Genomic DNA, 16,042 nt, shown 5'->3' with positions numbered 1-16,042 from the left:
TTATTCCAGGTCTTGGTTTTTATTTCCAAAATGAATTGCTTTAACATTCCTGTTTAAAATAGGACTGTACTTTGTGTTGTGACTATATTACCGTGAGCCCCTCTGCAAAGAAAGTACTTGTGCTGACTGACCTATCACTGTGAAAAGGCTGTAAGCAGGAGCTGGAAATATACAGTTTTCTCTCCAGTATCATCCTTCTGGTCTGGTTTCAGATGAGTTCAGTTAAGTAACTCCATGTGCTGTCTGAGATTCACTGTCTGAATGACGGTGGCTCTGCTGTGTCACTAAGGCCAGCCTGCCCTTGAGAAGTCTTCCAAGCCACACCTGGCTCAGAGCTCCAAGCCACTGCATCAGGCTTTGAGGTACCAGGAGTGGCCAGCTTGGGGCTGTGATTCTTGGAACCCACACATACCACATTGGCTTCCTCGCATAGCGAGTGCTACTTACAAGTGATCATTAATATCAGATGACAGGGTCATTCCCAGGTTCATCTGCCAACAGAGTGAGACATCCACTGCAGGACACAGCAGGCTGTGCTGGGCAGGCTGTGGCCAAGAGCGGGGGGGCTGCAGGGCGCCACACAGAGGTTGAGGAGCTCCTACCTCAAGGGAAATGACAGAGCTGTAACACTCCAAGAAACCTCACTGGCAGGCAGAGACGGGATGACCTTATTTTCCCTGGGGGCAGCCTACCATGGCAAATGAAAAGACTGTAGTGCAAACTAATGGTCCTGCTTCCCAGGCGATACTGTCAGGGACGGACCAGAGGAGGAGGCTTCGTGCAGCTCCAATGTCTAGCAAGACCCAGTGCTTGCTTGTTACAGGTGCGGGTAACTTTCAGGATAGCAAGGAGGACAGAAGACTGAGAGGAGAGCAGGAGGCCGACCTGGAGGAAGATGCCACCTCTCGAGGCTTTGTTCCTTGCCTTTAAAATAGAGGACCAGAGTAGGACCAATGGTGCCCAAGTGATTTTAAAGATCAGGGTGGGTCCCTTTTTTCAAATAAATTTATATGTGGAAGCCCAATATGTAGAGCTGAGAAAGCAGTCTCTCTGATGGGCAGAGTGAGTGTCACAGGCTCCTGGTCCCAACTGAACCACTCCTCCCTCCAGGCGGTGATGCTGTGAGCAGCCCCTAGGGCTAGGGCTCCCCAGAGCACGGTGTGAAAACCCCCTGGCCTGAGGCTCTCAACAGTGTCTTTCGAGTCTGCCATTGACTCCTTTGTGGTTCCCTCCCCGGGGTTGGCCGCACTGGGCAGGGCCCCTCAGCAGCCCCCTGCATGACCTTCAGGGAAATTCAAGGTGGCTCTTGCGAGCTGTAAGGTATGCACACCTTTAAGGCTGGCACTGAAAAGGGATGGGGTGAGGAGCCATCCCAGCATGTTTGGATGAGACTAGAGCTTGCTACTTTTTAACAAAGGGCAGAAAGCATCTACCTAGACAGATTGCTTCCTTCCATCTCCTACCCTGCCTTCCTGTAGTGCAGGAGGTAATCACTTTTAATAAAACATGCAGCTCTAACGACCTCTTCAGGGTAGCTGTTTACTACCTTGAAAATAATAATATTTCCTAAAGAGGCTGAACCTAGAATTGGTGGAATATCTCTCTCCTGTAAAACCATCAGGATGAGGATACTCACTGGAAAAGGAAATCCCTTTGCTGAACCCAGAGGTGCTAAAAAAGATTGAGGGCAGTATTTGAATAGAGAGATGCAAGATCTGGCCTGGTAGGCAGGAGCCCTATGTGATAGTCCAAGAACCTTGCAAATGGAGGACAGAGGACCTGTTTTGATTTCTTTTTAATTACAATTAGCAAACCATGATGCCCACTTTTCTAGGAGGGGAGAAGGGAAATCATTTCCATATCAAGTTCCCTCCACTTCAAGATTTACAAAGCATTTATCATTGCAGTTTAGTTTTCTAGGCAAGCACATATGTACCTTGGGTTTAACTCATTGTGAAATTTTTAAAGTGAACACGATTTTTATACAGTTGGTTATACCTAGGGCTCATTTACAAAACATTTAATGATTTCCTCATACCTATGCAGCAGCTGTGCACACCACATTGTGGGTAGCTCTGACTTGCTTACCCCTTGGCTTGCCAAACAGAAGCATGTTAGACCCAAAGCACACGAGTGAACCCAAGCAGCAGCTGTATTCTCAGCGTCCGAAGTGCAGCCACTGCTGTGTCATTCTGTCCCTTCAAAGTGTTGTGGAAAGTCCCCTGGTGGCTTTCTGCCAGCAGTGACTCAGCCCTCCCACCCACATCTTCACATGTTCTCCACGCTGTTCTCCCTGCCCAGGTGAACAGTCATCTAAGAGAAACTGAGTGAGGATAACTTTGCTAACCAATCAGCTTCTCTGTTCGCTTTCAGAATGCTGGATTTTTAAATATTAATGTGTCTGTTGTTTCTCAGTGAGTGGGATTCTTAGAAGCTTTTTGCAGAAAATAAGTAAAGTCAAATCTGGTCACAAAGGCAAAAGACATCAAGAGGTACAGCGACTGGAACTTTTGTCAGTGATATATAACTATATAAATAGTTGTCATTTATAAAGGTGACTCCCCTGTTTTTATTTCATGAATAGAAATTCATCTCAGTAATCTCCCAAACTCATTAAATGTTAGTAGTTTATGTTTATTAAGAGCTACCTATTATCTCAATCAATATATTGTGAAGATCAGATGCTCTTGCTGCCCAGCAAACATGCAATCACTTCACAAGCTTCTGAGGATACCTCCCTGGCACTGTGGCTGTTATTATTCGTTATACCACCGATGCACACTATTATCATTTGTCCAGGGTTGTTCAGTCCTCATAGTAATCCTGAGAGGTAGCCCCCATTTCATAGGTGAGGAATTGGACTCGAGAGGTTCCATGATTTGGTCAATGACACAAGATTCAAGTAAAACTCACCTTTCTCTGATCCTCATCTTGTTTCTAACACGATATTGATGAATACACTTAGTCACGTGTCTGAATTATGCAGAGCACCGATACACTGCAGGCCGCATGCTGGGCTATGAGGGTATGAGGACCAGGAGCTCCCATTTTAGCTCTTAAGCATATAGACAGAAGTGGTGGACCCTGAGGCTTCCTTGTTGAGTTCCGGGATTTGAAGGGGTGTGTCTGAGAGCAGCGATTCTGTCAAGTCCCTCACCTGCAAGCTGGGTCTTGGGTGTGTGACCCAGAACACTGACTTCCTGCTGTGTTGACACTGTCTTTCAGTTCCATGCACTCTCCTCTCCTCAGTCTCCGTTCCCCACCACCCCCACCTCGAGGCGAGCCTTGCACCGAACGCTGTCGGATGAGAGTATTTACAGTGGCCAGAGGGAGCACTTTTTCCCCTCAAGGGCTTCGCTTCTGGACCAAGCCCTGCCCAACGACGTCCTCTTCAGTAGCACGTACCCTTCTCTCCCCAAGTCTCTTCCATTGCGGAGGCCTTCCTATACCTTGGGAATGAAGTCGTTGCATGGTAAGTTTACTTTTAGCTGCGGCTAAACAGCCCTGCAGACTATGGCCAGGTCCCCTAAAACAGCCGCTACCCAGCTTCCTCAGAGAATAACTGAGGAAGTCCTCCTTACATGCTCACATTACCTTGGCTTACCAACCCCTCCCTCCCTTAGCCTCTCACCTGTAATCCCAAACCACAGGGCAGATATTCAGCCTCACCAGACCACAAGTCTCATCTGGGATGGCTGGTTTTGGTTTTTTGAAGTTGAGGTATAATTGACATACGACATTATATTAGTTTAAGATGTACACTGTGATTCAGTATTTGTAAATATTGTGAAATGGTCACCACAATGAGTCTAGTTAATATCTGTCATCATACAGCTACATAGCATTTTTTTCTTGTGGTGAGAACTTTTAAGATGTATCAACTTTCAAATATGCAATATAGTGTTATTAACTATAATAGTAACACTGAACATTACACCTCCATGATTTGTCTTTCTCTGTCTGAGTTACTTCAATTAGCATAATGTCCTCAAGGTCCACCCATGTTATGGCAGATGGCAAGATTTTATTCTTCTTATGGCTGAATAATATTCCATTGTATAAATAGTTGACCCTTGAACAACAGTGGGTCAACTTGTACATGAACTTTTTTCAACATATATATATATTGGAAAAAATTTTTGTTGGAGATTTGCAACAATTAGAAAAAATATTCTTTTCTCTAGTTTTATTGCAGGAATAGTTTATAATATGTATAAAAATACATATTAATTGACTTTTGGTAAAGCTCTGGTCAATAGTAGGCTATTAGTAGTTAAGTTTTGGGGAAGTCAAAAGTTATATATGGCTTTTCAACTGTGCAGTGGGTCAGTATTCTGTTGCCCCTCCCACCAGTTGTTCAAGGGGCAACAGTATATTCCACATTTTCTTTATCCATTTATCTGTTGACAGGTTATTTCCAGGTCTTGGCTATTGTAAATAGTGCTGCAGTGAACAAGGGGGTACAGATGTCTTTTTTTTTTTTTTCATTCAGATAAATACCCAGAAGTGGAATTGCTGAATCATATGGTAGCTCAATTTTGCGGAACTACATACTGTTTTCCATAGTGAATGCACCAGTTCAATAGTGCACAAAAGGGTTCCCTTTCCTCCACAGCCTCACCAACGCTGGTCAATGTCTTATCCTTTTGATAATAGCAGTTCTAACAGGTGCGCGGCGATGTCCCATAGTGGTTTGGATTTGCATTTCCTGATGATTAATGATGTTGACCATCTTCTGATGTACCTGTTGGCCACACCTGTATGTCACTTCAGAAAAAATGTCTATTCAGATCCTCTGCCCATTTTTTAACTTGATTGCTTTTTGCTAATGAGTTATATGAGTTCTTTATATATTACCCCCTTATCTGATAGATGATTTGAAAATATTTTCTGCCATTCCATAGGTTACTTTTTCATTGTGTTGATGGTTTCTTGCTGTGGAGAAGCTTTTTTAGTTTGATGTGTCCCACTTGTTTACTTTTGCTTTTGTTGCCTTTGCTTTTGATGTCAAATCTAAAAAATCATCACCAAGATCTATGTCAAGGAGCTTACAGCCTATGTTTTCTTCTAGGAATTTCACATCTGATGTTCAAGTGTTTAATCCATTTTGAGTTGATTTTTTTGTATGGTATAAGTTAGTGCTCCAGTTATACTCATTTGCATGTGGCTGCCCAGTTTCCCCAGCATCATTTATTGAAGTGCTGATTGCCTTTTCCCCACTATATATTCTTGCCTCCTTTATGATAGAGTAATTGACCACATATGTGTGGGTTTGTTTCTGGGATCTCTGTTCTGTTGCATTGACCTATATGCCTGTTTTTATGCCAGTACCATACTATTTTGATTACTGTAGCTTTATAGTTTAGAATCAGTGAGTTTGATGCCTCCAATAAGATTGCTTTGGCTAGTTGAGGTTTCTGTGATTCTATACAATTTTAGGATTATTCTATTTCTGTGAAGAATGCCATTGGGATTGATAGGAATTGCATTGAGTCTTGTTGATTGCTTTGGGTAGTATGGACATTTTAACAATATTAATTTTTCCAATTTATGAGCACGTAATTCTCTTTCCATATTTTGTGTCATCTTTAACTTTTTTCATCAGTGTCATATATTTTCTAGTTTAGAGGTCTTTCACTTTCATGGTTAAATTTTCTCTGACATATTTCTTTTGATGCAATTGTGAGTAGGATTGTTTTCTATTTCTCTTTAATTTATTACTAGTATGTAGAAATTCAACAGATTATCCTGCAACTGTACTGAATTCATTTATTAGCTCATTAAGTTTTTTGGTGGAGTCACTTAGGGTTCTCTAATATCATGTCATCTTCAAATAGTGAATTTTACTTTGTCCTTTCCAATTTGGATACTTTCTTTCTTTTTCTTGCCTAATTTCTCTGGCTAGGGTTTCTAGTACTGTGTTTAATGAAAGTGGTGAGCATCCTTGACCTGTTCCTGACCTTAGAGGAAAAGCTTTCAGCGTCTTAGCATTGAATGTGATGTTAGCTGTGGACTTGTCATATATGGCCTTTATTATGTTGAGGTATGTTCCCTCTATACCCACTTCATTGAGTTTTTTTAAATGGATGTTGAAATTATCAAATGCTTTGTCTCCATCTCTTGAGATGAACATACCAGTTTTATCATTTGGTTTGTTAATGTGCTGTATCACAATGATTTGGGAGTATTGAATCATTCTTGCATCCCTGGAATAAATCCTATTTGATCATTGTGCATGATCTTTTTGATGTTGAGTTTAGTCTGCTAACATTGTGTTGGGAAACTTTGCAGATATATTCATTAAGGATATTGGCCTGTAATTTTCTTGACTGTGGCACCGCTATCTAGTTTTGGTATCAGGGTAATGCTAGACTCATAAAATGAGTTTGAAAGTGTTCTTCCACTTCTCTTCTTTGGAAGAGTTTGAAATGTTTGATGTTAATTCTTTGAATGGTTGGTAGAATTCACAGTGTATCCCTCTAGTCTGGGACTTCTGTTTGTTTGGAGATTGGTGACTGCTAATTTGATCTTCTTACTAGTAATCTGTCTGTTCAGATTTTCTGTTTCTTCATGATTCAGTTTGGTAGGTTATATGTTTCTAAGAATTCATGCATTTCTTCTGGGTTGCCAAATTTGTTGGTATATAATTGTTTGTAATAGTTTCATAATCCTTTCTCTTTCTGATTTTGAGTTCCCTCTCTTTTCTCTTGGTAGTCTGTTTTTTTAATAAATATATTTTTTCCAGAGGACCAGGTCTTAGTTTAATTGAGCTTCTCTAGTATCTTTTAATCTTTATTTCATTTATTCCCACTTTGGTCTTTGCTATTTCCTTCCTTCTATTAACTTTGGGCTTCATTTGCTCTTCTTTTTCTAGTTCCCTCAGGTGTAAAGTTAGGTTGTATATTTGAGAACTTTCTTGTTCCATGATGAAGACATTTATCCCTATGAATTCCCTCTTAGAATTGCTTTTGCTACATCCCATAAGTTTTAGTATGTTGTAGTTCCATTTTCAATTTTCTTAAGGTATTTTTTTATTTCTCTTTTGATATCTTCTAGTTGTGTGCTAAACCTGAAGCCTGCCCCTAGGCCAAAGCTCCAGAACAAGCAAATAGACTTCTTTCACAGAAGGTTGGGTTTGTTACAGTCACATGGGATCTGGGAATGCAGCCCCTAGGTGACAGCCACAAAAACTTGTGCACCAGATCATGTAAAACAAAGAAAAAAAAAACTTTCTGGAATGCTTATTAAAAATGTATATTTCCAGACCTCACACAAGACCTGCTGATTTTGAATTTGAATGCGAAGGTATAGTTTTGAAACTGGTATTTTTACCAAACACACCAGCTGCTGTTAGGATTGGGCAGGTTTGGCTAACACTAGATTAGTTATTTGTTAGAGACTTTTGTATCTTCTGGCTCACTCCAGCCACCATAAGAACCCAGACTTGCCATTGTTCTCTGTCTTTCCCAGGCTGTGAAGATATTGCCTATGCTGTTAACTACTCATTGATACATTTATTCAGTTGAGCAAGCATTATTTTCAGAAAAGGCATATTGATGACAGGGTGCCTCCATATTTTTGCCTTTGATTCACAAATGCCTTGTTTGCTTTGTGACCTAACTAGATCTCTGTTTTATTAAAGGCCAGATTCTAGGACCATGGATTTTACTTTATTCTTTTTCTTTCTCCTGTCTGTCCTACCCCCAGTTGAGGGTTTTGCACCTTCCTCCCTGCTTTGATCCAGCACAGCAGATACCTGTTATGAAACCTGTGTTCCTGCTTGTTTATTATACATGTGACTAACCCCAGCTCCCTTCTGCCCTTTTTTCTTCTGGGTATTCTGTGCTCTTTCATACCCACATTTATTTTCTTAATGCTCTTCTGGAGCAGTATTTTCTTGAAACTTCCTGCCTAGTTTGCCTTCTCCCTGCATCATAACCCACTCTGAGGAATGGTCCTCCATCGTCTGTGTCCTGCTCACACCTCCCCATCAGTCCCACTCTCGCCTGACAGACATCACTCAGGGATCATGCTAACTTCCCCATTCCCTCTCCTCCATCTTACTGCTCTAAGAGGCCCCCCCCCCACAATGAACCACAGGTGACACATGAAATAACCACTTTTTACCATCTAGAATCCAGAAGAAAATCTGTTAGTCACCTAACAGGCCTCTAACCTTTTCTCCCTTTTTAATCCCTACATTGGGGCCACGCTCCCCTGAATTCTGTTTTTTCTACAGTTTCCTGCCTGCTTTGAGTCTTCTCACTTCCCTGTACTTGTGCAGTAATAAAACTAAACTCTCTGCAAAGGCTTGTCTGCATGCCATGTCAATATAGGCCCTGTCTTACAGAAGCCTGGGATTAAGGGCTGAGGAAGGGAATGAGCTGCCCTCTCTGAGCTCCTTCCTATCCCCTCTTGTTGCTTTCCTGAAAGTCAGACAGCAGTGTGATGATTCCATATCCTAAACTGAGCAATCTTTGTTGTGCCAGTCCTTCAGCCCTGGCCTCATTTGGTGTAAATACCACTGACTGAAATAGGGAGGGGTGACTTTTTTCCCCCATATGGAATTTGGGCCCCACAGATAAAAGGGCCGGAGGGTTGTGAGTGATGCACAGAACTGTCTGTTCCACCTACTTACCCTTGATGGGAGCAAGTTTAAATAGAACTGAGCATTTAATATCTGGCAGTATTTTGTCGATTTCCATTTACTCATAATTTTGCTAATTTTAAGCACATTAATAACTAGCAGCTGCACTTCAGAGCAGTTCTGTATGCAGTTTAAAAGGGAAAAGCAGCACTAAATATAATCTGGTTTACCAGGCTATCATAATTGACAAAACTTTTTAACTCCTTACAAACAAGTATTTCTGGAGTGGCTTACAGATGGTAACTGAGTGTACACTTTTAGCTGTGTCTGCATGGGTTTGAGTGTTACAGTCGCATTCTGAAGATGGCCTTTCTCCTGGAGTTGCCCACTCTGCCCTTGTTTCTACCCCAGCCCCTGCCCTACTGAAAATATTTGCATTTCATGAGCCCTGTCAGCTCTCCCTCTCTGTTCTCTGCCTACATGAACGTAAGCAGTATCAGTATGTCCTTAAATAACACAGACTGGTTCATTGCACCCGCTCCAACCTGCCTCAAGCTAAGCAAAGGTTCATTGTTACGATGGCCTGATATTTGTATTTAAAATCTTATCACCTTAGAAGGGGCTTAGGATGTTGGACTGCGGTAATCAAACTGATCTCAAAAGTTGCTTGTTATGTCCTTGGGAAAGAGAATAATGCCAACACCAGTCCTAAAATTACCTTCCTGTGTTAACTCCCTTTGGGTAACCTAGCACTCACATGATCTGAATTGGTTCTCGTACTACCCTGCGTACATCCAACCAGAAACTATCCCTCTCCAGTCCCAGGAACACAGGGAGGCAGGTTGAGATCCCACATCCCAGCCAGATAAATATAGGCCCTGTTATCCCCTGGAACAGGTATCAATAAGCTTCCCTGGTGTGGCTCCAAAGCTCAGCTCCAGATAGGCCTTTTCATCCCAGCCCGATTCTCTTGACTCTGAGGAAAAGCAAGACCCTGGACCCCACTGTATAGACAAACAGCTCTTGGAAAATCAGACCTACTCCTTGATGCAAAAGTCAGTTCCCAGTTCAGCAGGGCTTTAGAATGGCTATTAATGACCTGCTAGACTAGAAAGTGATTCTAGGTAAAGGATTTACAAGTCTGTTGTGGTCACAGGTTATGGGTAAGACAGAGTGGTTCTCCTGTGGGCATGAGAAATACCTTAGCTCGCACCTCTTCCTGCAGGAGAGTTCTCGGCCTCGGACAGCTCCCTCACTGACATCCAGGAGACCCGAAGGCCACCCATGCCCGACCCTGGCCTGATGCCCCTGCCGGATGCTGCTGCAGATTTGGATTGGTCAAATTTGGTGGATGCAGCCAAGGCCTATGAGGGTGAGTGAAGACCTTGCAGGACCTAGCAGGACTGCGCTGAGGCAGAAACCAGTTGAGCTAACAGGTTATTGAGCACTCGGTAGGGGCACACATCTGGTGTTTCCTGTACACAGGAATTCATAGCATGGATGACTTGCCTCCCCATATATGGGAGGGTTGGGGAAAGGGAGTTGCAGCTGTCACTTGACTTTGGAAAGAACACATAGGCAGAGTCTTCCACCACACTGTGAAGACACCATTGCTAAACACACAATTGGACCTGTCCAGATGCTGTCCTGCTTGGCCCTGCCTCAGTCCTGACGGATGCTGGGTTCTCCCTTTGACCTTCTCGTTCATCTCTCCCGTGTGTGGAAGCACATTTCCTGTCCGCGTTGTTCCTGTGCCAGCCCGCTGGCATGTGCTTGCTTTAGGCCTGGCTTCTTAAACACAGGCCCACAGAATGAGCTGACCTGGCTGTTGAAATGTAAAAAACAAAATGTAATGCTACCTCTGTATGTTGACATAAGTTGTCAAATGCCTTTTTAATAGACTGACTTTTAAGATTATCATTCCAAAGTTTTTGGTGCTAAAATGTTCTTTATAAGATGAGGATGATTGGGTTTTGAGTTTATTGCTCTTGCTTGAAGAATTAATTATAAGTGGCTAGTCAGTCAAGCTTCCCATTTTCAAATCAGAAGCTCCCAATTTCCAAGAAATTGATTAGGCCATGAACTCAGAGTCTGGCAGCCATGGAGCAGTCAACAAGGAATTTCTGTTTTAGCAGATGCACTTCCCAGTACTAACTCAATTTTAAATTTCAGTTTGTTGGTCACCATCCTACATGTAAAGTGGTAGGTGTTTTTTTTTTAATTTAATTTTGTTAGCTCAGGTTTTAAATTGGTATATTTTGTAACTCACATGGTTAAAGCCCACCAAGGTGGCTGAGTGTCTTGTTGAAAACATATTCTAAGAAGTCAAAAAATGCTTAATACTAGCTCTTTAATGCATTTTATATAATCACTGAGTGGAAAGCCTTGGTTTGGAAATTTGGCACAAGGCCTGTTTCCAGGGAAACGTTTAGTAGAATACTACTTTGATGAGCAAGAGAAAGAAGACTAACAATTGATTCACAACAAGTATTTTTAAAAGGGAAATTAAAATGTTGCTCCCTACTTACACCTAAAACAGTTATAAGTTTTTCCTAGGAGGGTTGGGAGTCAGTGTGGGCCATTTGACTTTTGATTGATAGGGCCCAGGATGGGGTTCCAAAATGCTGAATGGTTTCTTATCTCCTTTTTAGTCCAGAGAGCCTCATTCTTTGCTGCTAGTGATGAAAACCATCGGCCCATGAGTGCTGCATCCAGCAGTGACCAGCTCGAGGACCAGACGCTGGTCCAGATGAAGTCCTACGGCAGGTTGGTCACCCAGTGGCAAGGTCACCACTCTGTGCCATGTCCCACCTCCACAAGCACTAGCAGATGTGGGGAAGACGAGGTGGAGCCCCCCTGGCTTGGCTGAATGAAGCTCACCGCCACAGTGCCAGATGCATCACGTTTTAGTTAGATGACCTTGTAACTTAAGAACAGTTTGTGTTCACACTATTAAGACTTAGTCGTAATGACGAATACTCATTATTTAATAACATAGTACATAAGCCCTGAGGCATTAAGTAATAATCTATTACTGGATTATTAGGTAAGATAAAACATTTGCCCTAAATATTCCCAGATTCTTCTGCATTTAGTCCTTGAATCTAGTTTGAGTCTCTTCCCCAGCAGCTGCCAACATGCTGCTTCACATCTATGTTGGATCTGGGTCACCAGGATAATTAAGATTACATGTAAAATAAGAAGTAAATAAAGCAATAACTCAAGCCCAGAGGGTTTTCTTATGAGTTAAGATCATCGACTTTGACTTCTATGGAGCAGAGGCTGACTTTCCCCCCCTCCATTTTGAGTGGGGAGGATGTTCTGTGTGTGGTATGAAAGCATCCCAGCAGTCAGCCGTGGAGCACATAGCCAGCACTCCTTGATGCAGAATAATTCTGTCAGTTTGAAATCCCTTCTCTTAAAATGTCTCCAGAATGATTAAGAACCCTGGTATCTATAAAACTTGGTCAGAAACGGTCTAGCAGAAGAGGTAAGGTCGGTATAGATTGCACAGTTGTACCAGGGGACCCAAGCTTGAAGACTTCCAGCAAGGCTGCAAGGAAAACCAACAGTAATGGACAGACGCTGCTTTCACCCTCTGTGGGACAGCTGGGGAGAGTGCAGCAGTTAGTTTCGCTGCTGAGAACTTTTAAAAAAAAAACTGCAAGGGCAGCAGAGCCCAAAATGTACCTTCTTAGGATGGGTCCTCCCACCGAGAGGTCGAGTGAGTGAAGTCCATTTTCCAAAGGAAAGATTTTCAGACAGTTCTTACATCGTTAAAATCGTAAAATGAAGATGATAATCGGCTCTTTCCTTTGTTCAGTGTGGATGAACAAATGCAAATGGAATTAAGTACATTTTGAAAACCTGCAGAAGTCAAAGTCAAGACAGGCTACTAACAGTTGCTTCATCGCTGCCAAAAGCTGAGCGAGTGGACTAGGTGGCTTGCCAAGGCCACCCCACGCCTCCACCAGCTCCAGTGATTCTGTTCAGCCCCACCCTTTTAGCCTTAAATGCATCCAAATTTGACAAGCTTTTGTTGTACCATACTATGTGGCTGTGGATTGCAGCTGACCACTTACCTTTCAAAATCCATTTGTCAGCTTTTAATAGTTCATTCTTAAAAGTTTGGAGATCATTATTCCATTTATTTACAGCCTGTGACACGCCAGGCCATGCTGTGAATTTTACCTTTTGGGTTTGTTTTAGATCTAGCATTAGCAGAAGACATCAACACATTCTAAGTCAGGAATTCTAACTTTGATTTTTAAAGTAAAGTATACCTTGTATTCCATGATTCCAAAAATTCAAATTCACTCCATCTTCCCCTTTCACCTCTGGGGAGAGGCAGCTGCAAGTTCTCCCAGTGGAAGGCTTTAGATTCTCAGTTGAATCATCTGTCCAACCAGCTGGGTGGCCTGCTCACCCTTCTGTTGCTATTCCATTAGCATGGCATTATTAGCACTTAAATAAAATTGGAGAAAATAAAACTGTGGGTCTGTTTTGCTGATCATAATAGAAAATAACTTAAGACACTAATGTTGGACTGACAAGCTTTTGAAACAGTCTCATTTTTAAAATATTTTAAGATACGAACATGGTAACAACTGCAACTGGCTGAGTGGCCACAGATCATTACCTTGGGAACCAGAGACTTGCCCTCCCCCAGTTACCCCATGGAAGAGCTTACACCAGCCCCGCCCCACCCCTGCACACACAGACACACACACACACACACACACACACACACACAGGAGTAGCTCTCTTCTTCCAAAAGTCACTAGAGACATAAGAATCACTTCACTGCTTGACAACTGTGTCCACCAAGGACCTCCTCTTGTGCTTCCTGAAGAGACTTTTTTCACTTACTGCCGTATATTCTTTTGTTACAAAGATAGAGCATCTTAAAGGAAGCTATTGATTGGCTGTAGTTCATGCATGTATTACTTTTTGTTAAGATTACCAGTTTCTTTTTTAAAGTGAAAATGCACATTGGGTCACTGTACTGAGTAATTTGACAGATATAGCTACCTCATTTTTAAAAAGTGCCAAACAAGCCCAGCTGTGGAGGCTCCTGCCTACGTGGTCTTTTTCTTGTTCCCAGCAGTAAAGATTCCTCTCCCACTCTGGCTTCTAAAGTGGACCAACTAGAAGGTATGCTGAAGATGCTTCGGGAAGATTTGAAGAAGGTAAACACATATTTTCATAGCAAATAGCCTGGTCTGTGCCAACTGCCCTTGAACTGTGAGAGCTCTTTTAAAGTAGCATGAGTGAGTAAGTTAGGGCTGTTTTCCCTATTTTCTAAGTAGACACATGTTTGGGGGCAGCTTAGAGCTCAGTTTGCACTGACACACGTAGTTCAAGAAGATCTTCATTGTCGTGTGTACAGAAAAATTGTTCCCTTTCTTGTGAAAGCCTTTGAGTCTCAACCAGCCCTCTCCCCACCCCTTGTGTACAATGGGTCAGTAGCCCAGACCCCAGCCTTGCTGTTATTTGGACTTTTTCACACCAAGAGAATGGAATGTGTCTTTTCTTGAGTGGCTTTGACTATAGTAATACAGCAGCCACCAAAACAGCAGCCTAAAATTTAAGATACTAAAATACATATTAAAGTGTTCACATTCTGAAATAAACCTTTACGGGATTTCTCCAAAAGTCCTGTTCCCTAGGTTGAAGTTCCTAATACCATATACATGGATATTTAGGATGAAGCATAGAAATGGGCAGAGGATCCACACTGATCCATAGCCACGCCTCTTAGCAGCTGGGCAAGGTGGGGCCACCCCTTAGTCCTTTTCTGCTTTGCTCTAACCCCCAGGAAAAAGAAGACAAAGCCCACCTTCAGGCAGAAGTTCAGCACTTGCGAGAGGACAACCTGAGGCTGCAGGAGGAGTCCCAGAATGCCTCCGACAAGCTGAAGAAGTTCACAGAGTGGGTCTTCAATACCATAGACATGAGCTAGGGCAGCTGTGGCGAGGAGAGGGCCCGTGGGGTGCGCTCTCTAGTGAGGTCTTCAAGCTCCCTGGTCATGCCCTGGAAGGCATTCGCGGAGCACCCGCCCCAGCATCCTCCTCTGCCCCTGCCGGGGAGTGCACAACGCAACACTTGCAGATCAACAATCATAATCTGCTTTTTATAGAAAAGAAAAAAAGTAAATAAAGATTTTAAAAAGTAAAATAAAAGTTTAACTGCTAAAATGTGAATGTCTTTATTTTTTTGCACAATATCTTTATCTGTTATGTATTTAAAAAGGAACTGGGCCTAGGACCAGCATCCCCCTGGCCCATCTGCCTCTATTTCCATCAGCTCTTTCTTATCTATTTCAGGTAACCCAAGCTTTTCCTCCTTCCTGACAATGTCATTGTTTCTAGGAAAATAAAGTTTTAAAAAATCTTATTTGAGGAGGGGAATTTCCTTACCTTCATTCCTAAGATGCCTGGAGAGGGAGGTGCTTTTAGAAATGTCTACCTCCCTTGAATGACTTGTGCTTGTGCATGAGCCAGTGCTGTGTGTACCCATCTTACAGAGATCAGTAGGATCGGGATTATTTAACAAGAATGAGTCAGTGAACTAGAGACACCGAGTGCCTGCAGGCCACACCCCTTTCCAGTCCTGCCTTGGGACTTGGCGCCCTCCTCCTTTCCCCAGGGAGATGGCCCCAGGTGCCGTGTGCTGCTCAGAGCTAGAGCCCTTTCTGTTTGGCTTAGTAAGTGAGTGCCACCAAATTGTAATCAGCCTCTCTCAGCTTCCTGGCCCCAAACGTTACTTGGTTTCAGAATTCTTCTAAACTAAAATACTATTTGTATGCGTTTGGGGGGAAAGTATAGTTTTTGAAATTTTTAAAGAGGAAAATGTGGCAAAATTGTCCATATTAATAAGTAAATTCTTCTCTCCAAAGTAAGACTTCACCAGTATTTGTCACGAGGAAAACTGAATATTAAATTGTGAGCTTAATACTTGTGAGCAACGATTGAATGGGCTTTTGAAACCCTATGTGCTAGTGTGTGATGCGGGCCCGGCGTATTTCTGCGTCCTTTTGTGCAGAACACAGATGCTGGGCCCACCAGGATTGAGGGCCTGGTTTCTTGCCTTTATAATTGTCACTAAACTGACACCTGTGCCCCCTTCAGTGGTGACTCTGGTCTAAAGGAATGTTCAGCAATCTAATGTTCTCTGCCCGGAAGCTTCCCTGCCCCAAGAAACCTCAACTCCTTCCTCTCTCCATCCCCGGGAGAAACGGGATGGGTTTTCTCTCTCCTCCCCCAACCCCCAGACTTTTATGCTACAGTTCTGTTCATGATTGTGATTTCTCCATGGGATTTTTTTTTATTCTAGTGACATTTCCATCATGGAAATAGGAAGATTTCGGAGTACTTTGTAAAGATCTCAATGGTCTGTCTCTTTCTCTGACTTGTGTGCAGGAGTTTGTACACTGCCTGATATCTCTTTGTAAAT

General features: G+C 42.7%; 1 protein-coding gene across 15 annotated transcripts in view; it reads left to right on the top strand.

The window, feature by feature from the left end:
* SIPA1L1 (signal induced proliferation associated 1 like 1) overlaps positions 1-14,784 on the top strand; it is a 394,992-nt gene extending 380,208 nt beyond the window's left edge. For 13 of the 15 annotated variants that reach the window (XM_073242187.1, XM_073242190.1, XM_073242201.1 and 10 more), the window contains 5 exons: positions 3,226-3,472; positions 9,813-9,959; positions 11,239-11,353; positions 13,692-13,776; positions 14,406-14,784. In XM_073242187.1, coding sequence (XP_073098288.1) covers positions 3,226-3,472; positions 9,813-9,959; positions 11,239-11,353; positions 13,692-13,776; positions 14,406-14,549 — 738 coding nt within the window. In that variant the 3' untranslated portion in view covers positions 14,550-14,784. The remainder of the gene's footprint in view (positions 1-3,225; positions 3,473-9,812; positions 9,960-11,238; positions 11,354-13,691; positions 13,777-14,405) is intronic. The other 2 variants (XM_073242196.1, XM_073242198.1) reach the window with 1 other exon arrangement.
* The last annotated feature ends 1,258 nt before the right edge of the window (positions 14,785-16,042 follow it).

Source organism: Manis javanica, chromosome 8, assembly GCF_040802235.1.
Source record: "Manis javanica isolate MJ-LG chromosome 8, MJ_LKY, whole genome shotgun sequence".
Classification (NCBI taxonomy): domain Eukaryota; kingdom Metazoa; phylum Chordata; class Mammalia; order Pholidota; family Manidae; genus Manis; species Manis javanica.
This window is presented reverse-complemented; position numbering and strand designations above follow the sequence as displayed.